This window comes from Mytilus galloprovincialis, chromosome 11 (assembly GCF_965363235.1).
Source record: "Mytilus galloprovincialis chromosome 11, xbMytGall1.hap1.1, whole genome shotgun sequence".
Taxonomy (NCBI): Eukaryota; Metazoa; Mollusca; class Bivalvia; order Mytilida; family Mytilidae; genus Mytilus; species Mytilus galloprovincialis.
The window spans coordinates 53382635-53410112 of NC_134848.1; the positions used below are offsets into that span (position 1 = coordinate 53382635).

A 27478-nucleotide genomic window follows, 5' to 3' on the forward strand; every position below is an offset into this window, starting at 1 on the left:
TAAACCTTACATTTTCATGTAAAGTTACATTATAACTAAATATTCTTACTGGTTTTAATATGCCAAGATTTTGAATGGTATTTTTTTTTAATCTCTTTGGTATCATACATTGTGTGTTCAGTGTTCATAGTTTGTTTTGATATGGTTTAAATGTATCTATTATTCAATAGAAATTGCATTCGAACTTAACCAATTATTGTGTAAAGACGAACCCTTGAAAAACATCCTGAACCAGGAGACAAATTCCATTATAACTGTTACAGTATTCATTTAAAGATTTTTCTATCCTTTGTAGTTCATTTTTCATTTCTCTATAACTTAATCAATAAATGTTAAAATGTCAATGGATAATTTACAAATTTTAACGATTATCGTTTTTTTAATTCTTTACTTTTACACTAATTTACAGATTAAAAAGTAAACAGTGACCTTACCATACGGTCTTTAAAATTAAAATAAGCGTTAGTTCCTAATGTTTTTATTTCAGGCTCAACTTACAGAAATTGATGGCACGCCTATCACAACGTATGAACAAGGAATTTTACAAATCACAGTATACTCCGAAGAACCGATTCTATCGACTACACCTCAATACTACTATGGTCCTACCGAACATAGCTACAATTTAAATCACATTCGATTAAATGTCTCAACAGCAGGAATCATATCAGAATTAATTAATATACCAGATAACGCAACTAAAATTCAAATAAAGGTACTTCTTAAACTATTTTTTTTCATATTTATGATATGATATAGGTCAAATGATAGGTTTACTATATGTTTATGCCGATGGATAATTTACTTGGGAGTAATTTATCTTTATAAAACGAAGAAAACTTTCTGAGATATTTGATTGCGTGGTTTTGCTAAAATCTACATACAAATCCAATGAAAATTGATATCAAACGAATATTACTGTTTAATCATTTATTTTCGAGGCTACCATATTTAATGAAATGATGAAAACTTTAGAAGACATCCCGCTGGCCACGTTATTACCGGTGACCTCAACATTGTTAATAACACTTCTCTACGAAATGTGTTATCGAAAGGTCCGAAATATCGTGAGCCTAAATCCATCAATTGGAAATTCAACTTTAAAATTTTGATGGATTCAGTTGAGGATTATGCCAGGCAATGGGCTAAGCGCGAGAAGGAAGACGTAGACACTCTTTCCGAATGGATTAAGGCAGTGAGGTCGTTGATACAAATCAGAATTAAGAAACTGAATGGGTCTATCAATGCCCATGCTACGTCAATCTTTAAAGACCCAAATGTTGCAAAACACCTATCCTACCTTCATGACAAATATGTTGTTGTCCGCGCAGATAAAGCCCCAAACAACATCGTTTTTGTATGTAAAACTCATTACATTAACTGCTTGATAAACGAATTAGGTATTGACAATTCACTTGGAAACTCAACATATACACTCACGACACTTACCAAAGAGGAAATCCTGTATAATCATAGGTCTGTTCTGTGTTCCTTTGGAATTTCAACCAAAGATGAAGAACTGGATCTGCCATCATTGGATACCTAAACTACATAAATGTCCTTACAAACAACGGTATATTGCTGGGTCTTCCAAGTGCTCCACGAAACCTCTTTCTAAATTATTAACATCTATTTTATCAGCAATCAAAGACGGGCTTCAAAGTTATTGTGAAACTGCCTATTCTAGAGGGGGCGTGAATCAGATGTGGATACTCAAAAATTCCAAAAATCTTTTAGAATACATACAATCCAACTCTCTTTCATCTTGTAACAGTATTAAAACATTTGAATTTTCTACTCTGTACACTAGTATTCCACATTCCAAACTAAAAGACAAATTGAAAGAGTTGGTATTGCTTTGCTTCGTAAAAAAGAATGGCCAACGTAGATACAAGTATCTTGTCTTAGGGAGGGATAAATCCTACTTTGTAAAGGATCACTCTGATTCGAACAAAAAATTCTCTGAAACTGATATTATCAAGATGCTTGATTTCTTGATTGACAACATATTTGTTACGTTCGGAGGACGTGTTTTTCAACAGACTGTCGGCATTCCAATGGAAACAAACTGTGCCCCTCTACTTGCCGACTTGTTTCTTTATTATTATGAGACTGACTTCATGCAGGAACTTCTTAGGAAGAAAGATAAGAAGTTAGCACTATCCTTTAACTCTACGTTTCGCTATATAGATGATGTTCTTTGACTAAATAATTCAAAATTTGGTGACTATGTGGAAAGCATCTATCCAATCGAGCTAGAGATAAAGGATACTACAGATACAGTTAAGTCGGCCTCATATCTTGACTTACATCTAGAAATTGACAATGAGGGTCGGTTGAAAACAAAACTTTACGACAAAAGAGATGATTTCAGCTTTCCAATTGTGAACTTTCCATTTCTAAGTAGCAACATTCCAGCAGCACATGCATACGGGGTATATATCTCCCAATTGATACGATATTTCCGTGCTTGCATTTCCTATCATGATTTTCTTGATAGAGGGTTGCTGCTCACAAGGAAGCTATTAAACCAAGAGTTCCAAATGGTGAAGTTGAAATTATCCCTTCGTAAATTTTACGGACGCCATCACGAGTTGGTTGACCGTTATGGAATAACCGTATCACAAATGATATCGGATATGTTCCTTACGTCGTAACTACAATCCTCTTCCCTTTCCTGAATGTGACCTACCGAATTAGACTATTTACCGGATTTGTTATCACATAAGCAACACGACGGGTGCCGTATGTGGAGCAGGATCTGCTTACCCTTCCGGAGCACCTGAGATCACCCCTAGTTTTTGGTGGGGTTCGTGTTGTTTATTCTTTAGTTTTCTATGTTGTGTCATGTGTACTATTGTTTTTCTGTTTGTCTTTTTCATTTTTTGCCATGGCGTGGTCAGTTTGTTTTAGATTTATGAGTTTGACTGTCCCTTTGGTATCTTTCGTTCCTCTTTTAATTGAGTGATTTTGTTAAAGTCTGCATATGAAACTCAAGAAAATTGGTATCCAACTATTAATAACCACAGTAGTTTAGATGATCAAAAATGTAGATGTAGCTTCAAATTAATTATATCATCGATAAAAACGGTGGCAAACATGTCCTCGTTATATGATCAATGTTCACTATTGTTTGTCATGATCTAGAGAAACTCTCTCATCTCTCTGCTAAACACCTCTTGATTTTATTCATCTCTCACTTTTCTATAGAGTGACTAACAAACTCAAAATATGACTAAACTTTCTTTATCAAATGGAATCATGTGTCATTTGTATACCTGTAATACAGAAGACAATACAATATTGTCCTACACAATAAATATATAACATGATGCATTCTCTAATCATTCGTTACGGTCTTGATTGGGTCCTTATTTTCTGTTTTCGCTCATATGTTTGGTACGTTCTCTCTATACGATATCTATTTTAACCATTATTATACGTTATTTAAAGGTGTAAATAGTTATCAAAGGTACCAGTAAACCCTCTTTATTTCCATTTTTTAGATGTTTGCACAAAAGTTTTCATTAATCTATGGTTGTGCCTAACTATTTCACAGATTGTTTTATGTATAATTTTAGTAGTAATATATATCTATCAAACTTTCTTCAAATATCTTAATTTATCGGTGTTTTACGATTTGTTTTTGATCTTCCAGACAGATAATTTCCTTTCTCAACGGATTCGAGCGATCTGAAAATTATCGCTAGAAATTAAAGGTGCAAGTGGCGTTGTCAATGAAATTGACAAGAAATTGACTTAACGTCGTCATATATAGAATAGCGATAAAATGATTAGTATTGGTCCTTGAAACTCGATTTCGTTGAGATGATCAACGATAATCTTAAAATATAAGTCATTGCTTTTTATTGGACACTCGAAATTTGAACATTTTCATCTGCATTTCATAAGGCTAACTACAACATGTGATAACATAAGCAACGGGTGTTAATACTTAAGGTGGTATTGGTGTCTCCCACCATCTCGAATTGTAAAAACAGAGAACCTAAGTTACAGATTTTCTATCAAGTTAGCAAAATTTGATGCAGGAATGCAGATATTTAATGTGGATTTTCATTTAAAAGAACCAATTTGTAAGAATATAATTAAACGTACGGTGACCCTATCTTTTCAGTCGCATTTAGAGACAAATTTCGCGACGTCATTTGGACAATTATGTATACTATCAAATACTTAATTCTCTAACTAAGTGGCATATATACTGGTTCATCTATACTTTCACTATTGCTGTTCGAACAAATAAATCTAATTCGAACCTTAGCAGTTAAATTGATTCAAAATATAAGTACTTGTACTTAGTTTTAACCATTTCAAAAAACTATTATTCATATGTGTAGGTAAATTGTCCTTATTGAGCATTGTCTATTCGGCGGAAAACACCAACGCATTGGCATAAGTAGATCTATTACCACAACATACATTACACTCTCTTGAAATTACATTCATTTTACTTTCTTTTAACAATGATTAATTTTGAATATTTCTGTTTAGATATATACATGATGTAATGTACTTTTTTATTATAATAATTCAAAATAGAATTTATATCTATAATCAGAATTGAACATTACCAAATAAGAGCTAATGTTCTATTTACTTCAGATTTCCGTCGACAATATTGCGGAACATATGGAGGTTCAAAAATATCTCTCAATAAGCAACAGTTTTATTCAACTAAATGTACTATCTAAACAAATTATGGTAAGTAAATTAAACAAAGTCATAAGAAAACTGAATTGTAAGATGTTTTGTTGAAATATTTGATGCTTGTTTTATTTAAATAAACGTACAGTCTAAACAAATTGTAATAAGTAAACTAAACAATGTCATAATAAAAATGAATTGTAAGTTGTTTTGTTTAAATAATTGATGCTAGTATAAAAGTTAAAAGAACAAAGAAACCTCAACAAAAATTAATAACTTTGGATTCATTTAATTCGTGAATAAAGGAAATCTTGTATGTTCGTGTATAATTAACTTCCTGGTTCTGCCGATGTATGTATACAAGCCTATTAAAAATTTGTCATGCTTTACAAATTTAATTTCGTGGTTTACCTGTACCCACGAAATCCACGACTATTGGTATCCAACGAATAATATTGAAGCCACAGTAAAACATCTTGATATGTCGAGCGCAAGTCTACAATATACATGAGAGGAAACCGTAGAGCGAGCAATGCAAAGAGGTCAGATTGTTTACATCTATGAACGAACACAATATACCTGAGATGAAACCGTAGAGCGAGCAATGCGAAGAGGTCAGAATGTTCTCGTCTATGCATGAACATGGTGCATCTGGGATAGTCTCTGTATAACAGAATTACATCTTTCTGTTAAGACATCGTTTTTAGTAAAGTTGCGTTTTCATAATGTATACCCAATATCGCCTTTTTAACGTATGTTTAAGGAGTAATAAGACTGGTGTCACATGTGGAGTAGAATAGACAACTTTTGAGTTCGATTCATTTCCGTCACATACTTTGGTTTTAGTGAACATCAATCGTGTGTTTAGTGGCGTCTTCACTTCTGTTCCAATGTTGAGCGAGTGTTAGGAATACTATACAGCTATATTGCTAGAATTATTCGGCAAATCCAATTCTCAAAATTGTCTTTCACTACTGCTGTCATTATGGAATTGGGATTATGTACATACAGAACAAGTATTATTTTCAAGTTTATCCTGCACAATGACGATCACTACGACGCTTGTAGAACGTTTTTAGTACAGTGATACATGCAATCCCCTCTATCTGGTAAAAGACGTCATAAAAGCACGCTTAATTGACAAGTTTTTTTTCCTAGTGACGGACAAACTCGAAAGTAGTATATTGGCCTACTTTTCCGGATCACATGACACCACAATCTGTTTTTCGTAAGGTTGGAATTGCTCAGTTTACAGATTTGTATGTTGTGTTTTGTGGGTTTTTTCTCTCTCGTTTTTTTGCCTTTGAATCTCAGTTTGTCTTTGAATTATAGGTTTACATATCCCTTTGGTATCTTTGGTGATATTATGAGTTTACTATCATCAATAAAGGTTTAACTAAAAAATGGTTATTATTTATTTTGAATTTATTGAACCATAAAATGTATTTTTGGCTCGTCAAATTGATAAATCCGCGAAGAGTCAAAAATTAATTTCATGGTTCAATAAATTCAAAAGAAATTATGGCCATTCATTATAAATAAATGCCCATAAAAAATAAGTCTCAAAGAACTTTTTATATTATTGATATTATCAATAACAACGTACACACATGTTGACGTATGAATACACAACGTCAGAGTTGGCGTGTCGCCCTAAAAATTGACGACGACATTGAAAATAAAATTAAAACTTAAAACCACCAAGAAGACAGTAAAAACACCAGACGTATTTATACACAAATACTATTAAAACCGAAGACATTTATCACCGTAAAGTGAAAATAACAAGCAATAAAACAAAAAGCAGATGTGGTATGATTGCCAATCAGACAACTGTCCACAAGAGACCAAAATGACACAGACATTAACAATTATAGGTCACAGTACGGCCTTAGATATAAATTACACGAGGGAATGCATTCACAGTTTCACAGTGCCATGATAACTACAAAAATAAGACTAGTATCATATTTTGAGGAAATTCCAGGTTAAGTTTAATGTTGTTTTAAATCAAATTGTTTTGTAAAACTCAAGATGAATTATCCATACCTCATACAACACAGTTCAATTTTTTTGATGTTTTTGAGCTTTAAATTATGTCATTATATCAAAGACTTTCTGCTGTAAATTTTCCTTGGAGTTCGGTATTTTACTTGTTTCTTTTTTAAATGGTTTTTACAGATACCATGTATAACTCCAGCTTAAATAGTATATATTTATCCACATCTCAAAAAATATAACAATACATGATACATAAATAGCTTATATTTTTAATGATCTTTTTTTAATCCATAGACAGGTGATAAAGCTGAATTCAGCATTCAGTCAACAAGACCTTTATCATCAGTTGTTATTCAGGTAAGGTGTACATTATAAAACTTTAAGGTTACTTCAAGCATATTACTTTAAACCTGTATTAGATATTGTATGACTTTTATAAAACGGTTTGTTATGTACATGAAATATGTTTCTGAATCATAATATTATGTCTCCAGCATATGAGCATCAAGTAAAATCCCTCTCGCTAGAGGTATTATACCATTATAAAATACACGAGAAAAATATAACCCGTATCATGTCACCAGATGGTTTAGGAATACATGTGTCTCGATACAAATACCCTATCATTGAATCAATATTTTAGAAACACTAAAATATGCAATGCTTAATGACCTGACAACAGTAGCGTAATAATAATAAGTTTCGATGTTCATCTTAGGATATAAATCGTATTATATTTATTAAAGTATGGAAAACACTTTCTTATCTTTATTTTTGTCGAATTGTTTATTGGCAGCTTTTAGTTCATGGAAATATCCTATATTCCAACATAATCAATGGTATGCAACAGAAAACAATTAATTTTAGTATAATTATTTCCAAAAACATGGGTCCCGAGTGTACTGTGATGGCTTACTTTGTTCGTCAAGATGGTGAAATCGTTATCGACCATGCATTGATACATGTTGATAGTATTTTTGGAAACCAGGTAAACCTATAATTAAGATAAAAAAGAGTACCAGAATATGATATTTGATATTAGTCTATGGAATCATTACCAATTGCATATAAAAAGACTTCCCTTATTCCTGACATAACTACAAAATTGTATATGAAATTTTGTATGCAGCTGACACCTGTGAAATGTTGTGTTCGAAATGCACTTAATGTGTATAAATCAATAAAGCAGACAAATAAGATGTATGAATTATAATAACTAATTAAAAAAAGTAAACACATGTATTCAGTTTAAGGTAAACTGATGCATTGAGAGTTTAATATGATCTAAGAAGTCGAGATGTTCATTTATTAAGGATGTACTTTGGTGAGGTTTTGGAATTTGTGTCAAATGTTCGGACTCCTTGGTGTTTTTCCATACAATGCAATGTAAAATATTTTGCCCCATAACACCCATTTAATTTTTCATATAAGACTTAGTAGCTCATGAAAGGTCATTTACCAAAATTGTAGAAGATTCTTGATTTTCTTTCTTTGATTTTAACACCCAAATAATACCAATGAAAATATAAGGTATAAGTCCGAGTCAGCATTTTCCCGCCATATTTTAAATTTCAAATATCTCGAAAAGGAGGTCCATGATATATCAATGTTTTTAGATTATTTTTATCCTTAATTGATGCTCTACCAGCTTCTAGTATCAATTTCAAACTCTTAATTTATTAAATGTTACCTAAGCTCACCTAAGTATACCCTTAAGGATATATATATATTGAAAGTAAATGGCCTTTTAACACGAACGCATTGTTCAAATAAGAAATGGTTAAAATTTCAGCTTTGGAAACGCATTTCTTTTAATATATTTTTTGTTATTAATATCATTATTAATTCCTGATCCTAAATAACTAACACAAAGTACGAAATCTCAGCCACTCATGCGTACTTTTTCGATGTTTCATTGGAACAACACTGTCCCTTTGGTATCGTTCGTCCCTCTCTTAGAAGTATTATTATAAGATTTAAAAAAAAAGGATTGGCTGTAATCTTTTTTCAAGTACATTAAAGCTTTGACCTTAGTATAAAGAATTATAAATATAACCGTTGATACTGGAATCTGACTGCGTTGAATCACACGATTAACAAAATACACGCCCACGTTTTATGTCCCATTTATAGGCATAATATGTTCTGGTATGTGCGTCAGTGCGTCAGTTCGTCCGTTCGTCCTCTCGTCCCGTTTCAGGTAAAAGTATTTGGTCGAGTTTGTGATGCAGTTGAAGCCCAATCAACTTGAAACTTAGAACACACGTTTTCTATGATATGATCTCTCTTATTTTAATGCCAAATTAGAAAATTTCCCCAATTGTCACGGTCCACTGAACATAGAAAATGATAGTGCGGATGAAGCATCCGTATACTGGGGACACATTTTTTGTTATTTTACTGCTCTGTTTGTTTACAAGTCTAGTCACCTGTACGTATGTTTGTTTGTGATCACGTTTGACACTACAAATAAACTAAGGATAGAAACCAGGATTGGAATTTCATATATGTGCCAGACGTGCGGTTTGTCTACAAAAGACTCATGAGTGACGCTCGAATAAAAAAATGTCAAAAGGCTAAACAACGTACGAAGTTGAAGATTATTGAGGATCAAACATTTCCTTAAAGTTTTATAGCTAAGATAATCTAATTATGAAGCAACAGCAGTTTAACTGTCGACAACCATGTATAAATTGACGAGATTGTCGGTCAAAAAACACATTTCATGTTTTTTAGGTCTCTATAAGATTTAACAAATCAAAGGCCAAACCAGGAGATAATGTGACAATTGGTGTTGCTGCAGACCCTAGTTCCTATATATACATGCTCGTTGCTGATGAAAGTTCTTCATACCTTCGTGAAGGAAATGATATCACAGAAGAACAAGTAAGTTAATGAATAACAGATACACATATCATAACACGTTTATGAACACCAGTTGTTTGTACTGAAATATATCCAATTGTAAAATCATATGTCAGAAACTCATACTATTTCACCAATCATAGTGTACCATCATGTAGATAATGTCATCAGTGCTACACATGACAATACTTTCAATTGAGAAATAAATGTATAAAAGGTTTGCTGCAATTGTTTGCACCTATCCTTAGCCAGGAATCTGATGTTCAGTAGTTGTCGTTTGATGGTGTGGTTCATAAGTGTTTCTCGTTTCTCGTTTTTTTTAAATATAGATTAGACTGTTAGTTTTCCCGTTTAAATGGTTTTACACTAGTTTTTTTTTGGGCCCATTATAGCTTGCTGTTCGGTGTTGAAGACTGTACTTTGACCTATAATGGTTTACTTTAAAAAAAAATGTTACTTGGATGGAGAGTTGTCTCATTGGCACTCATACCACATTTATTGTACCACATCTTCTTATATCAATGAATCTTTCCCTTTTCTGCTTTATCATATACCAATAAATTAAAAGAAACTATACCGTATTATGTATAATAAAAAGTATTACATTGCAATTAAACAGAAGAAACAAGCACTGGCTTGGCAAGCCTGAGATAACTGCAACTTGTAGATAATTACTATGTCCTCTTCTTGATGAGCACAAAGAAAACTGTTCGAGTCGAAAAATATACATTTTATTTTAGTCTAACTAAATTATAAGTAAAACTCAAGTGTGATTCCTCGTTGTAGACATAGACGACTGTTTTGCAATAAAAGTATCGTAATTACGAATTTTAATACTTTGCTTATAAATCTGTAGATGTTTAGCTTAATTATATGAATGTGACATACACGTGTTATTATAGGGCACTATGTTTTACTGAAGATAATTTTGAACTAAAATAAAGAAAATATTTGATGTTTTTTGTAGCGGCCATCTTTCGAAAAGTTGCCATATTGAATATGAATTTTCAAGCTGCGTTCATAGCTACTCTTTTTCTCAACATCAAGCACTACTACCCAAATTTGCCATTAAATTTATCCTTATATAAATGATATTTGTTGTTTCTGGTATTTTATGGCGGCCATCTTGAAAAACGGCCTCCATTTTGATATTTCCAGGCGGGTCCATAGCGAATATTGTTTGAAACTTATCTTTTGTGTAATATAATGATTCCTTTATTTCTTCTAGGTTATAAATAATCTGCACTTAAAAGATCAGAGGTTTGACAATAGTAATTATGCGTGCGTGTTTTTGGTATGTATCCAGGATATATATTTGACCAATATTTCTGACATCTAAGATGATATAGTTTTGTTATTTCGTTTTTACTGCAGTGTTTGTTCTGGTTGATAGTTGACAGAAAGATATAGTTAGTGCAACATTGTAAAATAAGAGAACACAAACGATAGAAGGTAAAGGACAACTTAACAAATTTTATGCGTCAGTGAGATAGAGAGGGTAAATGGGAAAATTAAAAGTCGAAGTGAATGCCATACTAACAACAGTCGTCAAATCACTTCATAAAACAACTAACGATCTAACAACGCGAACCAATAAAAAATCCGAATATAATTAGGTGATCAGGAAGGGTAAAATAATCCTGATCAACCTTTGCATCCCGTCGTTTTGCTCATGCTTATAACTCATTCGTTCATAAGTTTCATTGTCATAAATAACTAGCAGCAAATATTAACATGATTTAGTTCAATGTTGACTGCAAGTAAAAACAATTAAACGTCTGACCATATGTCGTAAAGGTGTGTCTGTACTCACAGAATTGTATGGGCTATATCTAGCCTTTATTGGCATTCATTATGGTAAATCTTAAATACAATTACATTGTATGATTTGTTTACTGTAAATGTAATTCAAATCTTGTATGCGAATTAACTAAGAAAGCTTTTAATCATATCATGTATTTTCAACTTTCGAAAATGTTTCTCTTTATTAGGATTCATTATTTAACATAATGACAGATGATGTAGACATCGACAATTCCCACATGCAATGCCGTGAGTATAGATTTATTATGGAACAACTAATACAAGTATTCAAATATAGAATAAAATATTCAAAAAGTGACTGAACAATACATTAATTCTCGAATATGCGTGTAATTTGGTAACGATTTGAATATTGTTCGATACTTATATCATAGAATTAGTTATTGAGATTTATGTGAATTCGTCCTTTCAGAATCTGAAGGACTATGGGAAATCTCATTGTTCGTACACCAAAGTGATATTAACGTTACTTCATTGGTTGCATTTCATTTGTTTGGAACGTTTTCAACCAATCACAACGTTTTGGTGTACGCTTTAGAAAATATTACCCAGAATGCATTATATTCTTCAACAGCCAAATATAAGATGAGAAAGATTAAAAACTACAAAAAAAATGATGTTTCTACTTTTTTTACTTTTAATTAGGATGACAAAGAAATACGGAAGACTCTGATATGTACGACAGTTTTTAACTTTGGGAAAGTGTTGTACTAGTGATTTATACGTCACTTACTTCTGGAATAGATAACCTTAGATGAATTTGGCAAAATTTTTAGGAATTTTGGTCCTCAATTGTCTTCAACCTCGTACTTTTTTTGGTCGTTTTTACATCTTTTGATTTGAGCATCACTGATGAGTCTTTTGTAGACCAAAACGCGCGTCTGGCGTTGATATACAAATTCATTCCTGGTATCTATGATGGGTTTATTTGCGCCGTATTTTTTAAAATTTTTGTTGTTCATTTAAAATAATTGTTGGATTGTGTGACACGTTAAAAAAGAATGAACAACATCTTCTTATGTTATGGTCAATTTACGCCTAATCATGTAGGTGAACATGTTTGCATTTACATGTAATATACTATTTGCATTTTGAGATGAATGTATTGTTACTGTAATGAAAGTGAAATCAAATTTATTTCCAGGTCATATTTAACAGTGCTTTGTAATTCTGTCTTCAAAATTTAAAAAATATATAAGCTTAGCAACGGGTCTTTTATCAATTTGACTCATAAACTGGTGGAAGTCGGCAATTTCGAATATTCTTTATATTCGCTACCACTGGGTCGATGCCTCTGCTGGTGGACTATTAGTCCCCGAGGGTATCACCAGCCCAGTAGCCAGTACTTCGGTACTGGCATGAAAATACGGATTTTTTGTGTTATTTAAATTTGCTGTTACAAAATATTAGAAATTATTATAAATTAAGGAATGTATCTCCCTCATGCAAAGCTCTGATTCCTTTCACGAATTTGACTATACTTTTTGGACCTTTTGGATTATAGCTCTTCATCTTTTATATTAGCTTTGGATTTCAAATATTTTGGCCACGAGCATCACTGAAGAGATATATTTTGTCGAAATGCGCATCTGGTGCAACAAAATTGGTACCGTTGATTTTATTACTACCACTGGGTCGATGCCTCTGCTGGTGGACTATTAGTCCCCGAGGGTATCACCAGCCCAGTAGCCAGTACTTCGGTACTGGCATGAAAATACGGATTTTTTGTGTTATTTAAATTTGCTGTTACAAAATATTAGAAATTATTATAAATTAAGGAATGTATCTCCCTCATGCAAAGCTCTGATTCCTTTCACGAATTTGACTACACTTTTTGGACCTTTTGGATTATAGCTCTTCATCTTTTATATTAGCTTTGGATTTCAAATATTTTGGCCACGAGCATCACTGAAGAGATATATTTTGTCGAAATGCGCATCTGGTGCAACAAAATTGGTACCGTTGATTTTATTACTACCACTGGGTCGATGCCTCTGCTGGTGGACTATTTGTCCCCGAGGGTATCACCAGCCCAGTAGCCAGTACTTCGGTACTGGCATGAAAATACGGATTTTTTGTGTTATTTAAATTTGCTGTTACAAAATATTAGAAATTATTATAAATTAAGGAATGTATCTCCCTCATGCAAAGCTCTGATTCCTTTCACGAATTTGACTATACTTTTTGGACCTTTTGGATTATAGCTCTTCATCTTTTATATTAGCTTTGGATTTCAAATATTTTGGCCACGAGCATCACTGAAGAGATATATTTTGTCGAAATGCGCATCTGGTGCAACAAAATTGGTACCGTTGATTTTATTTTACTACATCAATTCCATAATAACGTTGAAAACGTATGAGTGATCTCGCGCTAGGAAACACATTCTTCTTCTGAAGCAATGAATGCAACACTTGCGCGCCCTTTTCTTTCATTTTGATTTTGTCTTTGTTAAAAGACAGATTTATAAAATTTTATTGCTCATTTTAACCCCTAAGAACAGACTGAAAAGTATATTTTTCTCTATTGTCGGTAAACTCATAATAAATACCAGGATTAACATTATGTACGTTAGATCTGCGTTTTTTCCTGCTAAAAACTCACCATTGACGCTCGAAAAGTGAAAACGACCAATCAATGTACGACGTTGAACAGGATTGATGACCCAAATTTCGATTTTTGTTTAAGCTTTTTCATGCAATCCGTCGATTCGCGATTTGTAACTGTAATAAAATACAAGCCTCTTACTTTTTACACATATTATTTTTTTTTTTAGAATAGATCAGTTTATAGAGTCCTCTTGCTTTAGTTCCTGTCAAGAACCACTGGTTTTTCTTAACATTAAAAAATAGCGATATCGTTGATTCAAGACACCAGCAAACTCATAATGATAAGACCATTAAGAAAAACAACATCAGGATTCAACATGTGGCTTTTTTTATTTGAAATGTTGTCAGACGTTATAAACAAGCTTTCACTTCTGTTTTTAGATGATTGCATGGATAAAATTTCCAACTGTGCAGCCTATGGATATAGAGTCTGCACAAATCCATTATATCAAGGATGGACGATGGAGAATTGCCACAGAACATGTTTTAAATGTCAGATAATAACTGAAATACCGTTTTTTCAAGGTAAGGTGTTGGACGTTTCGTCCCCAAGGGTATCACCAACACAGGAGTCAGCACTTAGGTGTTGACATGAATATCAATTATGTGGTCACTTTTCTAAATTTTCTTTTACAAAACTTTGAATTTTTCGAAAACCTATGGATTTTCTTATCCCAAGAAAAGATAACCTTAGTCGTATTTGGCACAACTTTTTTAAATTTTGGATCCTCAATGCTCTTCAACTTTTTACTTGTTTGGCTTTATAAATATTTCGATATGAGCGTCACTGATGAGTCTTGTGTGGCCGAAACGCGCGTCTGGCGTACTAAATTATAAACCTGGTACCTTTGATAAATTTTTACACCACTGGGTCAATGCCACTGCTGGTGGACGTTTCGTCCCCAAGGGTATCACCACCCCAGTAGTCAGCACTTCGGTATTGACATGAATATCAATTATGTGTTCACTTTTCAAAATTTTCTGTTCACAAAACTTTGAATTTTTCGAAAACCTAAGGATTTTTTTATCCCATGAATAGATAACCTTAGCCGTATTTGGTACAACTGTTTGGAATTTTGGATCCTCAATGCTCTTCAACGTTTTACTTGTTTGGCTTTATAAATACTACGATATGAGCGTCACTGATGAGTCTTGTGTGGACGAAACGCGCGTCTGGCGTGCTAAATTATAATCCTGGTACCTTTGATAACTTTTTAGGTACGATTACGAGTGTCACATGTAAAACATTAAATGCTGACCCTTTCAGTGCACCTGAGATCACCCTCAGTTTTTGTTGAGGTTCGTGTTGGTCAGTTTTTAGTTTTCTATGGTGTGATTTATATACTGTTCTTTTACCCTGTATATACTTTTTTTGTATCTTTTGTCTCCTCACTAGGCATAATGCCTTAGCGAGCGTGTTAGACTTAGGTTAAGTCACTATTTGCTTTCTCAGCGTTTATAGTAGTTTGAGGTGGATTAAAAATAAGAGATTAAAAAGGTTATTGGAAAAGAAAAAATGAGACCAAATACCACACATGCAAGTTTTGCTTTTGTATTGAAATGTTTGCAATGTAAAACATTTTTTTTTAGTAAAAAAAAGTTAAAACCAGCTTTTGAACTGATAGAGCTGTAATTTCTAAGGAAAGTGGTGGTTACTAGACACCGAATTTATCATCGTCGGAATTATTCTATCAGACGAGAATTTACAAATAAGTTCAAGTATATCTGAGTCATTCATTTCATAACTGCTAACAGTATTTTTCTTCCTATTCATTTCTTTTTTATTTGAAAAAATCAAGCGGTACAAAAAATGTAGTAAAAACCCGTATTGTCTTACGGAAAAGGAAAAACTACAACCAATCCTTACTTAAGGATTCTTTATTTGCTACATCAATCGAGGGAGACGCCCTTACATTGTACATTGGTATCATTTAACTAGCACATGTCTTCTTCTGTTTCTAAATATACTTTTTTATAAGTATATCAGAGACGACACAAAGGTGAACAACCAGATTTCTAAACAATTTTATGATACCTACATAATGTAAATTTTATTAGGAATTACCATTTGCTCTTTTTTTTTCATTAATGTACCTTCTGTTATTTTGCGTTCTCTCTACATATAAATACTTCTTTGTAACTCAGTCATCCATGTTCGTCAAATTTTCATATAATTACTCGCCAAAACGTAAAAAAATTTCAGGGTTAGAACAATCTATATTTTAACGGTTTTTTATGAACACTTGCTATAGAGTATAGAAGTAATTGACAGGTGTAATAAGACGGGTCTTACATTTGATGCAGGATCTGTTCACCTTTCCTCAGCACTAAATCACTTATGTCTCATTACATTTAATTTAGTCACGTTCTTATTAACAATCCGGTAGAGTCATGTACATTGCCATTTCTAGAAATAAAATGTAATTAATGTCTGAGAGTAACCTCCGACATTATTATTGAATAGAAAATGGAAACGGGGAATGCGTCAAAGAAACAACGACCCGACCAAAGGGCAAAAAAAAAACAGCACAAGATACCAATGGGTCTTCAACAGAGTGACTAAAATGTCGCACTCGAATGCGTACTGCAGTCGGCCTTCTAACAATAATGTATTCTAGTTCAGCAAAATTAAAACCAAACTATACTCCGAAACAAACAGATGAACTAAAATTTAAAAAAAATACAAATAAGAATTACAAATGCTAGACGTTCCTATCTTGGGACAGGCAGGCGTAAATATTCGGGGGGGGTTAAACATGTATAGTGAGATCTAGCCAATGGAGAGTAAAAAAACACACAGTAATACGCAAAGTAAGACTCAGTTAAAAAGAAGTAAAAGTCCTAATGATAAACATAAATTAACAAATAAAGGACTACTAGACATATGCAGACACTGTCATACACCTACAATTAAGATTATAAATACACTTACAGGTAACATTTAAATCTTGGGCTTTCTCAAGGTATAAAAAATAAACCGTCGATCCAAAACAATGAAACAATAGTGAAGATTTTCTGTACTTGAACAACGATCTTTTCTAATATATTTGCAGCAATGTATTAACATTTATTATTGTGTACGGTGTTATCCTAGATGAAAATGCTGTAATTGTACGAAGTATACTAGAATGAAATAAATTTAACATGAGACACACAAAATATCGCAAATGTCGTTGCAGTATCTAGATTGGGAAAATTGCTGAAAAAAATCCAGCAATACTTTGTGTTAGGAAAGGTGCAATCAACCATGGAACATGTTAGCATGTTTATGCTAAGACATATTTTCTCTTTTTTAATTTTTTTATAAAGAAAATGAGGAAATACAGCGGACAGGTGTTTTTGAGCTATTTATTCTTCATGACATTTCACGTTCCGTCCGGTACAATTTGGAAATATTTTATTTTTCCTGAATCGGACAAACACTTTTGTCTACGTTTTTGGTTTCAATAGATAAAAAATCACAACTATTCGACAAAAAAAATCCGAACAAAACCCAGTTATCAATAAACTTCTTTAAGTCGGAAATATATTTAAGACTGTTCGCCAGACTCAGTTGAAATGTAAGAATAGGTGTACTCAAATAGTTACAATTTTGCTATCTTTGTTTTCAACAGCAACATAAAAAAGGACAAACGGGTACCAAGTTTTTTTTTGTTATGCAATTATTATAATAGTGACCTTGGGAATCATTATGTATGGACATTTTGTTTTCGCAGTGTCGATAATTATCTCCCATGAACATGGGTAGGACTGGTTTGCTCGAAACATGAGCTTTAACCTCTGTTTCGAGACTGGTACTTTTTTCATGGAATTGTAATATAGAGTAGTGCACTGAAAACGAAGGGGTTGATCCAGCCATTTTCAAAAGGGGATTCCAGCCCAAGATAAAGCGGGGGGGGGGGGGAGGCGGGGGTTCAGCATTTAAAAAATAGTGGGTTGAACCTGGTTTTATGACTAGCCGAACCTCCACCTTTTATGGCAATGTTGAATATACCACTTAAATGGCAACATTACATGATAAGAATACAGTACAAATAAATGCAGGAACACACAAGACAGACCCATACATAAATTATTATTACACTATTGAAATGAAAATTCACTCTTTAAAAAAAAATTGTAATAGATAATGAATGGAGACAATCGAACTTTACAACTCGAAGATATACCGACACAACTATTTAAAAAACGATAAGATAAACAATAGTCTATAAAATATAACACTCAGAGTTCTACGACTGAGCAACACTATCCTAACTACTATTAAATGCTGTTGAAGAAGCACTTAGCTTGGCCAGGACGTCTAATTTTATCAGACTTATCACATGTCCTCAGTGAAAGTCCAAGTCGTACACACGACTTCCATAACAGTAAATTTTAAAACAACAAAAAATCATTTTAACTCAATTTTATAGAATCACAACATAATGCAATAAAGAACGTTAATGCAATCCGTTTATGTTATTCCAGACAATTATTGCAGAGATAGACATCCGAATTGTAAAGTTTTTGGAAAAGCTGTATGCACTGGTGCGTACCAATCATGGACACAGGTCAATTGTGTAAGATATTGTGGATTTTGCAGTAAGTAATATCTTTAATTGGATCATATCTACGAACTAATTTATAATTGTAGTTTTATCAATTTATATGATTTTATTGCTTCTTTCACATTTCTGTCTAATCGTCCATCATAATAATAATTTCTACCTCAGGAATAGTTTACATTAGCTAAGAATTTTTAGTCCTCAACCCTTTAACTTCGTACTTTTTTTGGCCTGTTGATTTGTTTTTTTTTATTCGAGCGTCACTGATACGTTTTTTGTAGACGAAACGCACGTCTGCGCAACAAATACATACTTTCAATCCTGGTTTCTATGATGAGTTACATATAATAATCCGATACTTAGGGGAAGTAATACATGTATATAGTTTTATTGTGTGGCAGATTAAACCTTGTATATACTTAAAATAAAAAAATATAGCATCCTGACGACGATAAATATTAAAAAAATACTTTGGGTGAACACTATTACTGATGTCATTTGGATATTGTTAAAGTAGGTCAAAAGTTAGCACTAATATTGCAGTGAACAAACCAATTTATCTGTCACCCCTATATATCTAACAAGATGACGATACGAAAAATACGCTGTATATACTAAATTTAGTCCTGGTATCTATGATGAGTTTATTTACAACCGCTTGGTCGATGCCACTGCTGCTGGAGATTTATTTTCCCCAGGGTATCACAAGCCCAGTAGTCAGCACTTTTTGTGCTGACATGAATTGTCATTGATATGGTTATATTTATATTTACTGTTTACAAATTTTTGAATTTTTGAAATACAAAGGCTTTTCTATCTCAGGCATATATTACTTTAGCTGTATTTGGCAAAACTTTTAGGAATTTTGGTCCTCAATGCTCTTCAACTTCGTACTTTATTTGGCCTTTTAAACGTTTTTGGATTCGAGCGTCACTGATGAGTCTTTTGTAGACGAAACGCGAGTCTGGTATCTATGATGAGTTTATTTGTTTGATCGCAAATTGTATTATTTTGTGATTTTTGAATTCTTTGATAACCAAAGTTGTTTTCCTTCTTACATCATTTTCTTCCCTGTCTTATGTCGTTATGTAGCAATTTCTTGAGTAGACCACATATTGTATGAAGTTAAAGGTGCAACATTAAGTAATTTCGTTCACGTGCTAAACTATGGGTTTATTGGAACATGAACAGCATCATGAAAAAGGGGCAAATAATACCAGAGGGACAGTCAAACTCATAGATCGAAAATAAACTGACAATGCCATGGCGAAAAGGAAAACGACAAATAGACAAGTAATAGTACACTAGACACAACATAGAAGACTAAAGTCTAAGCAACAGAAACCCAACCAAAAAATGGGGAAGATCTCAGGTGCTTTGGAAGGGTAAGAAGATCCTGCTCCATTTGTGTCACCCGTTGTGTTGTTTCAACTTCACCATTTGGAACTCTTGATTTACTTTACTGAAAATTCTATTTAATTGCAACCAATGTAATACAAACGGGAGGCACGTCATCACGTACAATATGGATATATTTCCTTCATTAATTTTTTGGTACAATTATTACTCTCTTATCTTTGAACTAAAACCAAAGATCTTTAAACAAGTATTTCAATGTATTGTATTGATTGATTGTCGGTGTTTTAATGCCACTTTTGGGCCATTTCGTGGCGGCCAGTTATCATTGGTGGAGGAAGCCGAAGTGCTCGGCGAAAACTACCGACATTCGAAAGGAAAACTGACAATCCGACAATTACACTCATATAGAATTACTTAATAGCAAACAAAATTGGATATTCAACAACTGAGGCTTCACAATCATCTCATTAAATAGATAATAAAGATCTATTACTGAATCAACTCAATTGATATTTTTATTAAATATTAAAATATTAGTGATATTTTTATATCAATTTTATGAGAACATTTATCATTTTTAAGAGGTTAAAAAAATGTAACATTCTGTCCATAAAACGTAAATGTTGTCCTTCAACCCACAAATGGTAACACATTTCTCTAATGAAATGCCTTTCCACGATAACACTACAATAATACAATAATACAAGTCATTGAGCAATATAAAAGTCTTCTTCCAACATCTGGTTTACATAATTATTCAATTCTGGCAGATATAATAGATTTCCTAAATTTATTACCTCCCCTTAACTCTGACAAATAATTGTATGGGTCATTGGTAAGATTGGAGTCGAATGTACCCACAATCACAGTGTTTACTGACTAGGGATTTCGGGAGTAGAACTACATAGACTTTTTTTACCATCGAGGCTCTTCAATTTGATATATGTTTGGTACGTGAATCATTGACATATGGTTGATAACATAACATTCTATAACTTGTTATACTACATATTGTTTTAGTTGGCAAAACACTGAATATTTCTTAAATTGCTTCTTTCAAAAATCAGATACTACTTGGTTACCAAGTAATATGATTGACATGCGTGAACAAACCCCCGAATTTATACAGCTATGTATTAACTCGTGACTTTGGTAACCAAATGTCTGTGTTGAATCTCTTATGTCCTATTTGAAATCGTTTCAAATTATTGATATGCTTATAACTCTCATATAGGTATAAGGAGATGTGGTTTAAGTGTCAATGAGACAACTCGCCATCCAAGTCACAATTTGTAAAAGAAAAACCGTTATAGGTCAAAGTACCGTCTTCAACACGAAGAAGTGGCTCTCACCGAGCAGTATAGTAAGCTATAAAGGGACCCAAAAATGACGAGTGTCATATAAACATAAGTGAACACACACTGAACGAACAAATTTGATCTATTTAACAATGTAAATACAAATTAAATAAAGTGACTGAATAAAGGCAACAGTAGTATAAAGCTGTGAAATGTTAAAAAGTTACAGAAAGTAAACCATAACCTTAAACAAATAACCTTGCCGCCAAAAGAATATTGTACACAAGTAAAATATGACTGTTTTATTTAAGTGAGTGGAACAGGTTCATATACTGGGACAGGAACAGGTGCATTTTGCGCCTGTCCCAAGTCAGGAGCCTCTGGCCTTTGTTAGTCTTGTATGATTTTAAATTTTAGTTTCTTGTGTATAATTCGGAGTTTAGTATGACGTCCATTATCACTGTACTATTATGCATATTTTAGGGGCCAGCTGAAGGACACCTACGGGTGCGGGAATTCTCGCTACATTGAAGACCCATTGGTTACCTTCGGCTGTTGTTTGCTCTATGGTCGGGTGGTTGTCGCTTTGACATATTCACCATTTCCTTTCTCAATTTTAGCATTTACTGGAGGAGGGACGGGTACATCGACTGGCTCAGGGACAGGTACTGGAACGGCGACTGGTGGATCTATAACAGGAAACACTAATCCATTTTTAAAACCTGTTAAAAGAACGCGGAAAAGATTCCCGGAAACATGGATGTGGTCATCTCACTTAACTGGGTAATTCTAAAAACGAAAGTAAGATTAGATAAGCTTGAGACCAAACGTTTAGATAGTAAAACACTAAATATATAATCTCTTCGAAGTACTTATACTCGAAAGACTTACACAAAACTGTTCAAACCGTTCATTGACGCTTGAAAGAGTGGCAGACTCCGTTTTAATTCCTCCGTTTTAGATTATAATGCATTCTGGATAATATGCGTACTTCAAACCGCTGAAGTTGCCGAACAAACGTTACAAAAATAAACACCGACATACAACGTCACACTGGTTTTTTTTTTGAAGTTTTGCGTACAAACAATGAAATAAACTACTGTCCCGTAATTCCAGCTATGATAAGGTTCAAGACTTCAATATTAGTATTAGACAACTTGACATTATGATCATTAAGGCATTATTGTGACTATTGAGACCCAAAGGTTCTTATTATAGATTATGTCATAAAATCGTCTTAAACTATATGAGGTACTAATATTAATAATTATACAATGCTTCAATATCAGATTCCGATATAAAAAAAAAAAACTTAAGGTTCATGTGGACCCTATGGCTAAAATGGCCGTATTTTCACCTAAAAAATTTCTCTGAGTACAGGCAAACCTGTGCATCTAGAAAAGTTTTAAGGCATAGCATGCCCTAGATAATTAGAATTTAAATGCATTATACGATTGAGAAAATTCATAACTTAACTGGATTTTGCCATACACTTATCGTCTCTGCAGAAGATGATAAAATTGACAAACAGTTGAATTTATCTTGATATGGTCCACTCAGGTACACAGTTTATTGTCAGGTATCTATTGTCCATCTAATGTCCATGTTAATCAAAAATGCTCACTTTAATTTTTACCTGTGGGGAAGTTCTCAAACCTGTTTCCCAACTTAGTTTATTTTGGCATCTTCTGGAGGAATGAAAAAAAGTGCACGGCAAAATCCTGGTAAGTTTTTATTTTTCTTTAACATAAGACATATTTAAAATCCATTTATCTAGGGCATGCTATGCTTGAAAAAATTTACAGATGCGCAGGTTTGTCTGTACTCAGAATAAATGTTGAGGTGAAAATACGGCCATTTTAGCCATAGGGTCCACATGAACCTTAAGGAATTTTCCGAAGTTAATAAATCCCCCCACCTTTTCCCCTATATGACAGTTGTTTGTAATTCCGTTATATTGAGCAAGTGTGTTGAGCAATAAATAAAGGCAACAGTAGTATACCGCTGAGCAACCTATGCAGACATTCTTTGCATTATATCTGCATTTAAATTTCCATAGGTACTTAGAATGGACATATTGACTACCAAAGGACCATGCAGAATTTATTGTTCTCATTAAAAGGCGCTAAGGCTAATTATATTACTTCTCCATACATGTGTATTTTTAAAATTGTATTAAAAACAAATAGCTGGATTAACAAAACAAACGAAGGTATACAAATCAACAACCTGGACCAATATTTACTAGCACTAACGACGCCATTCAAACTCGATAAATCATGACTGTTTGTGATGCTCATTGCTGCCATTATGAATTTCGGACAGTAAGAGGAAATAAGATTGAGAATGGAAATGGGGAATATGTCAAAGAGACAACAACCCGACAACGGAACAGAGAACAGCCGAAGGTCAGCAATTTGTCTTCAACGCAGCGAGAAAATCCAGCAACCAGATGTGGTACTAATATGGCTCAAAATAAAAGTACGGTTGTTAATGTCTGTGTCAATTTGGTCTCTTTTAGTGACTTTTCTCATTGGCAATTTTACTACATATTTTTTTTAATAGTTCAGTGAACATGGATGTCATACCTACCAACATTTTTTTTATATAAACTATAATAAAAAAAAACTACAAGACTAACAAAGGCAAGAATGACCTGACTTGCCTTACTGACAGGCGCACACATGCAGTGGTGTTTTGGGAGATCTCAATCCTCCCCTAGACCTCTAGCCAAAGTAGAATAAAGAAACACATAGTAATACGCACCGACAATCTCAGTTAAAAAAGAAGTACGAGACCGATGTGCATTTTATTGTTATGATCAGTGATCACAGTGGTATTAAACACAACATACCTACATAGTACATAATAACATATCTGATGAAACACATACGTACCAAATACATAACGTTTCCGCTGCATGCAGCATAAAAGACGACAACATTTTCTCCTATCTTTCGTTTACAGCTGAAATAAATTAACTTTTGACATTCCTATTTCAATGTTTACTTATATAGTCTGAACTTAAATCTTGCAATCTTTTAACAGACAAGAATGTAATTGTATTAAAATAGAGAACATAAACACCATGTATTCCTTCAGTCCGTACACTAAAACGTTGTATATAGCGACAACAATTTGCAGATAGATAAAAGAATATTTGGTATAAGTACCAATGAGAAAACTCTTCATCCAAGTAACAGTTTGTAAAAGTAAACCCTTATATGCCAGAGTACGCCTTTCAAAAAGATACCTTGGCTTTCACCTATTTTTGACATTATGTCGACAACATGTTGTCATACAAGCGAGAGGTCTAACTTACTCTAGCACCGGATTTGCTATGGGCTTTGTTCATTGTTGAAAATAAACTCATCATAGATACCAGGACTGAATTTAGTATATACGCCAGACGCGCGTTTCGTCTACAAAAGACTCATCAGTGACGCTCGAATCCAAAAAAGTTGAAAAGGCCAAATAAAAGTACGAAGTTGAAGAGCATTGAAGACCAAAATTCCTTAAAGTTTTGCCAAATACAACAACCAAGGCCGTACGTTGACCTATAGTTGTTAATTTCTAAGCCATTTTGGTCTCTTTTTGAGAGTTTTTTCATTGGCAATCATACCACATCTTCTTTTTTATATTTGCTACACCATTTTCTACATAAGAAAATTCCTGTATCAAGTCAGTAATATGAGTTGTTATCCGTTTGTTGGATGTGTTTGAGCTTTTGATTTTGCCATACACTACACGAAATCCCGGATTTGAAGAGGTATGCAAATGTTATGTAAATGTATTCAGAGACCGACATTTACATATATTTATAAACCGCTGCATTTAGTTTATCTTGTCTTTACATGTTGTAAATATTAATATTTCTTGTGCTATACCCTCCTATGGGCGGTTATGAGAGACCGCGGTTTATAAAAAATATTAACACCTAATCAAACCATTTTGCAGTTAAGAATTTATATATATTTATGACCGTCGCAAAACTTTTGCAAACTTATGTATTTGTATACCTCTGCAAATGGAAACCTTTGTCATGTATTTTTCTATGATGTAAATTTATCCGCAAATGTGTTTCTTTGTCTAGGTAGCAAAGCATCATCATTCAAATGATTTTATATGGGTTATAAAGTGTAAGGTGCATCTACATTTTCCTGGTATGTAAACCAATTCAAAACGAGAACTTTATAGGGGGGTGTAAAGCATCATTTCCTTTAATCTACAGAGACCTGTCAAATGTATTGTAAAGAAATAATTTTGTTAGTCTTTATTGTCGGCTGAAATGTATGTCAAATCAGAACATATCAAAAGCCTTTGAACATAATTCGAAATGTATGGTAAATACATGGATTTGCAGACAATTTGTTTAACTGAGAAATGTGGTCAAATGATAATATCAATGACATGTGTAAATATATTGGGCATATGTAACTTTAAATACATATGCAAAGAAATGATAAAGAAAGATATTTCAGACAGCTAGAAATGTATGTGTAAATATATTGGGCATATGTAACTTTAAATACATATGCAAAGAAATGATAAAGAAAGATATTTCAGACAGCTAGAAATGTATGTGTAAATATATTGGGCATATGTAACTTTGAATACATATGCAAAGAAATGATAAAGAAAGATATTTCAGACAGCTAGAAATGTATGGTAACTAGATATATTTGCTTTTAATTTGCTACTATATTTGAAAGGTGCAGAATATATTGACAAATATTTCCATAGCTTTAGTGGTCAAGCTATAATATGACAAATATAGCTGCTTTGGGATTGGTTTTGGCATATTGGTAATATCATTTATTATACATGTATTTTAATAATTTCGTTTTAATAAAAAAATAAAAAAAAGTCGGTTCTACATAATCGGTTATTGATCTCTTCTCGAGCTCTGTTTGGTGTACTGCGTAAAGTTCTTTATCCATCAAAATCTTGTTTCTCGGTAAGTTATTATGATGGTTCATTCGCATAAAACGATCGTTTCCTTCGAGTATCGCTTTGAAACTTCTGGAATTGCACGAGTCATAATTCACTCTGTTTATAAAACATATAATTTTGTTTAAAGACATATACTACAATATGTATTATATATGTTACTGCAGAGACATATATATTATATATATATAAGTACGTCTGAAATTGCGAAAGCAAATTTACAGATCTAACATTGTTGGGTTGATGTTTAAGACGAGTTGTACTATATGTATATATATATATATATATATGTCTCTGGTTACTGGTAGTTATAATACATATATACAAAATAAGCCTGAACAATTTTAGATATGCGGCCTCATTTTGAATTTAAATCGGTACCATTCGGAAGGTTATCGATCGATTTATCAAGTTTTTATAAAAAGTCCAAGTTTCTGAAATAGAAATATTCCTTCATCGGTAGATTAGTTGTCACATAATATTTGACACAAAACACATCTTGAGAGAATGTTTTTTAAGAATCGGCTAGTTTGCACACATACTTAAACGTTAAATCTATTGACGAATATTTCAGTTTTGTAATATTAGTTTTCCTTATCCGTTAAGTCCAGTCACGAGATGTTGAACTCCGTGTGCTTCATGAAGCTCTCTCTGCAAAAACTTTCTTGTGTGTGAGAATGAAAGTTAAACACTACAAACAAAGAACCAGTGAGTCACGTGTCATAATTGACACACAATTTACCAATGAAATCAAACAAAATCGATAGATAATATCATTCCATCGACGAGATGTCGCCCTTCCTCCGATCAACGGGGGTTTATCAGCAGTTAAATATGACAATTATCACCTTTTACAGAAAGATCTGGTCCGAAAAGATCAATAGAAGACCACCGCTAGTATCAATACCCATCAATATAAGGCACAAACAATTATCATTTCTTTATGATTAATAACATCATACATTGTCTTAAAACAATGCTCCCGTTGTCATTTGATTGTGTTGTTTTTAAATACGCAAAACTAAAATAAGTTATCGAACTATCAGTCATTCGATATCTCATTTATCGCCTATTCCATCCTAAAATTTTACAGCTCCCATATGTACTTTGACAGGAATCGTATTTTTTCTGTCATGATCAAATAAGTTTTTATTTTTTTTTATTTTTTATTTTTTCTGCAATAATTACATTTAACATACTTTGCATACTTTTTAATTGAAATAACATTGAAACAAGAATCGATGTGACAAAGTCATTTTGTTTGAACATAATTCAAGAAGATTTGTAAACGACAAATACATATAACAATTACTCTTCAATCTTTTGAATCTCTCTCTGGCAAATTTCAAACAAAAGAAAA

The 27478-nt window shown here is 32.9% G+C and overlaps 2 protein-coding genes across 4 annotated transcripts in view; both read left to right on the top strand.

Moving 5' to 3' along the window:
- The window catches only part of LOC143052378 (CD109 antigen-like), a 160107-nt gene that overhangs the window by 99671 nt on the left and 32958 nt on the right, over nt 1-27478 (top strand). The window lies entirely within an intron of this gene.
- Nucleotides 1-27478, top strand: part of LOC143051987 (CD109 antigen-like) — a 65582-nt gene that overhangs the window by 18526 nt on the left and 19578 nt on the right. The window contains exons 12-22 of the mRNA XM_076224957.1: nt 488-715; nt 4624-4722; nt 6961-7023; nt 7463-7654; nt 9403-9552; nt 10760-10825; nt 11523-11583; nt 14346-14489; nt 18435-18548; nt 21480-21557; nt 21789-21951. Of these exons, the coding sequence (XP_076081072.1) occupies nt 488-715; nt 4624-4722; nt 6961-7023; nt 7463-7654; nt 9403-9552; nt 10760-10825; nt 11523-11583; nt 14346-14489; nt 18435-18548; nt 21480-21557; nt 21789-21951 (1358 nt within the window). The remainder of the gene's footprint in view (nt 1-487; nt 716-4623; nt 4723-6960; nt 7024-7462; nt 7655-9402; nt 9553-10759; nt 10826-11522; nt 11584-14345; nt 14490-18434; nt 18549-21479; nt 21558-21788; nt 21952-27478) is intronic.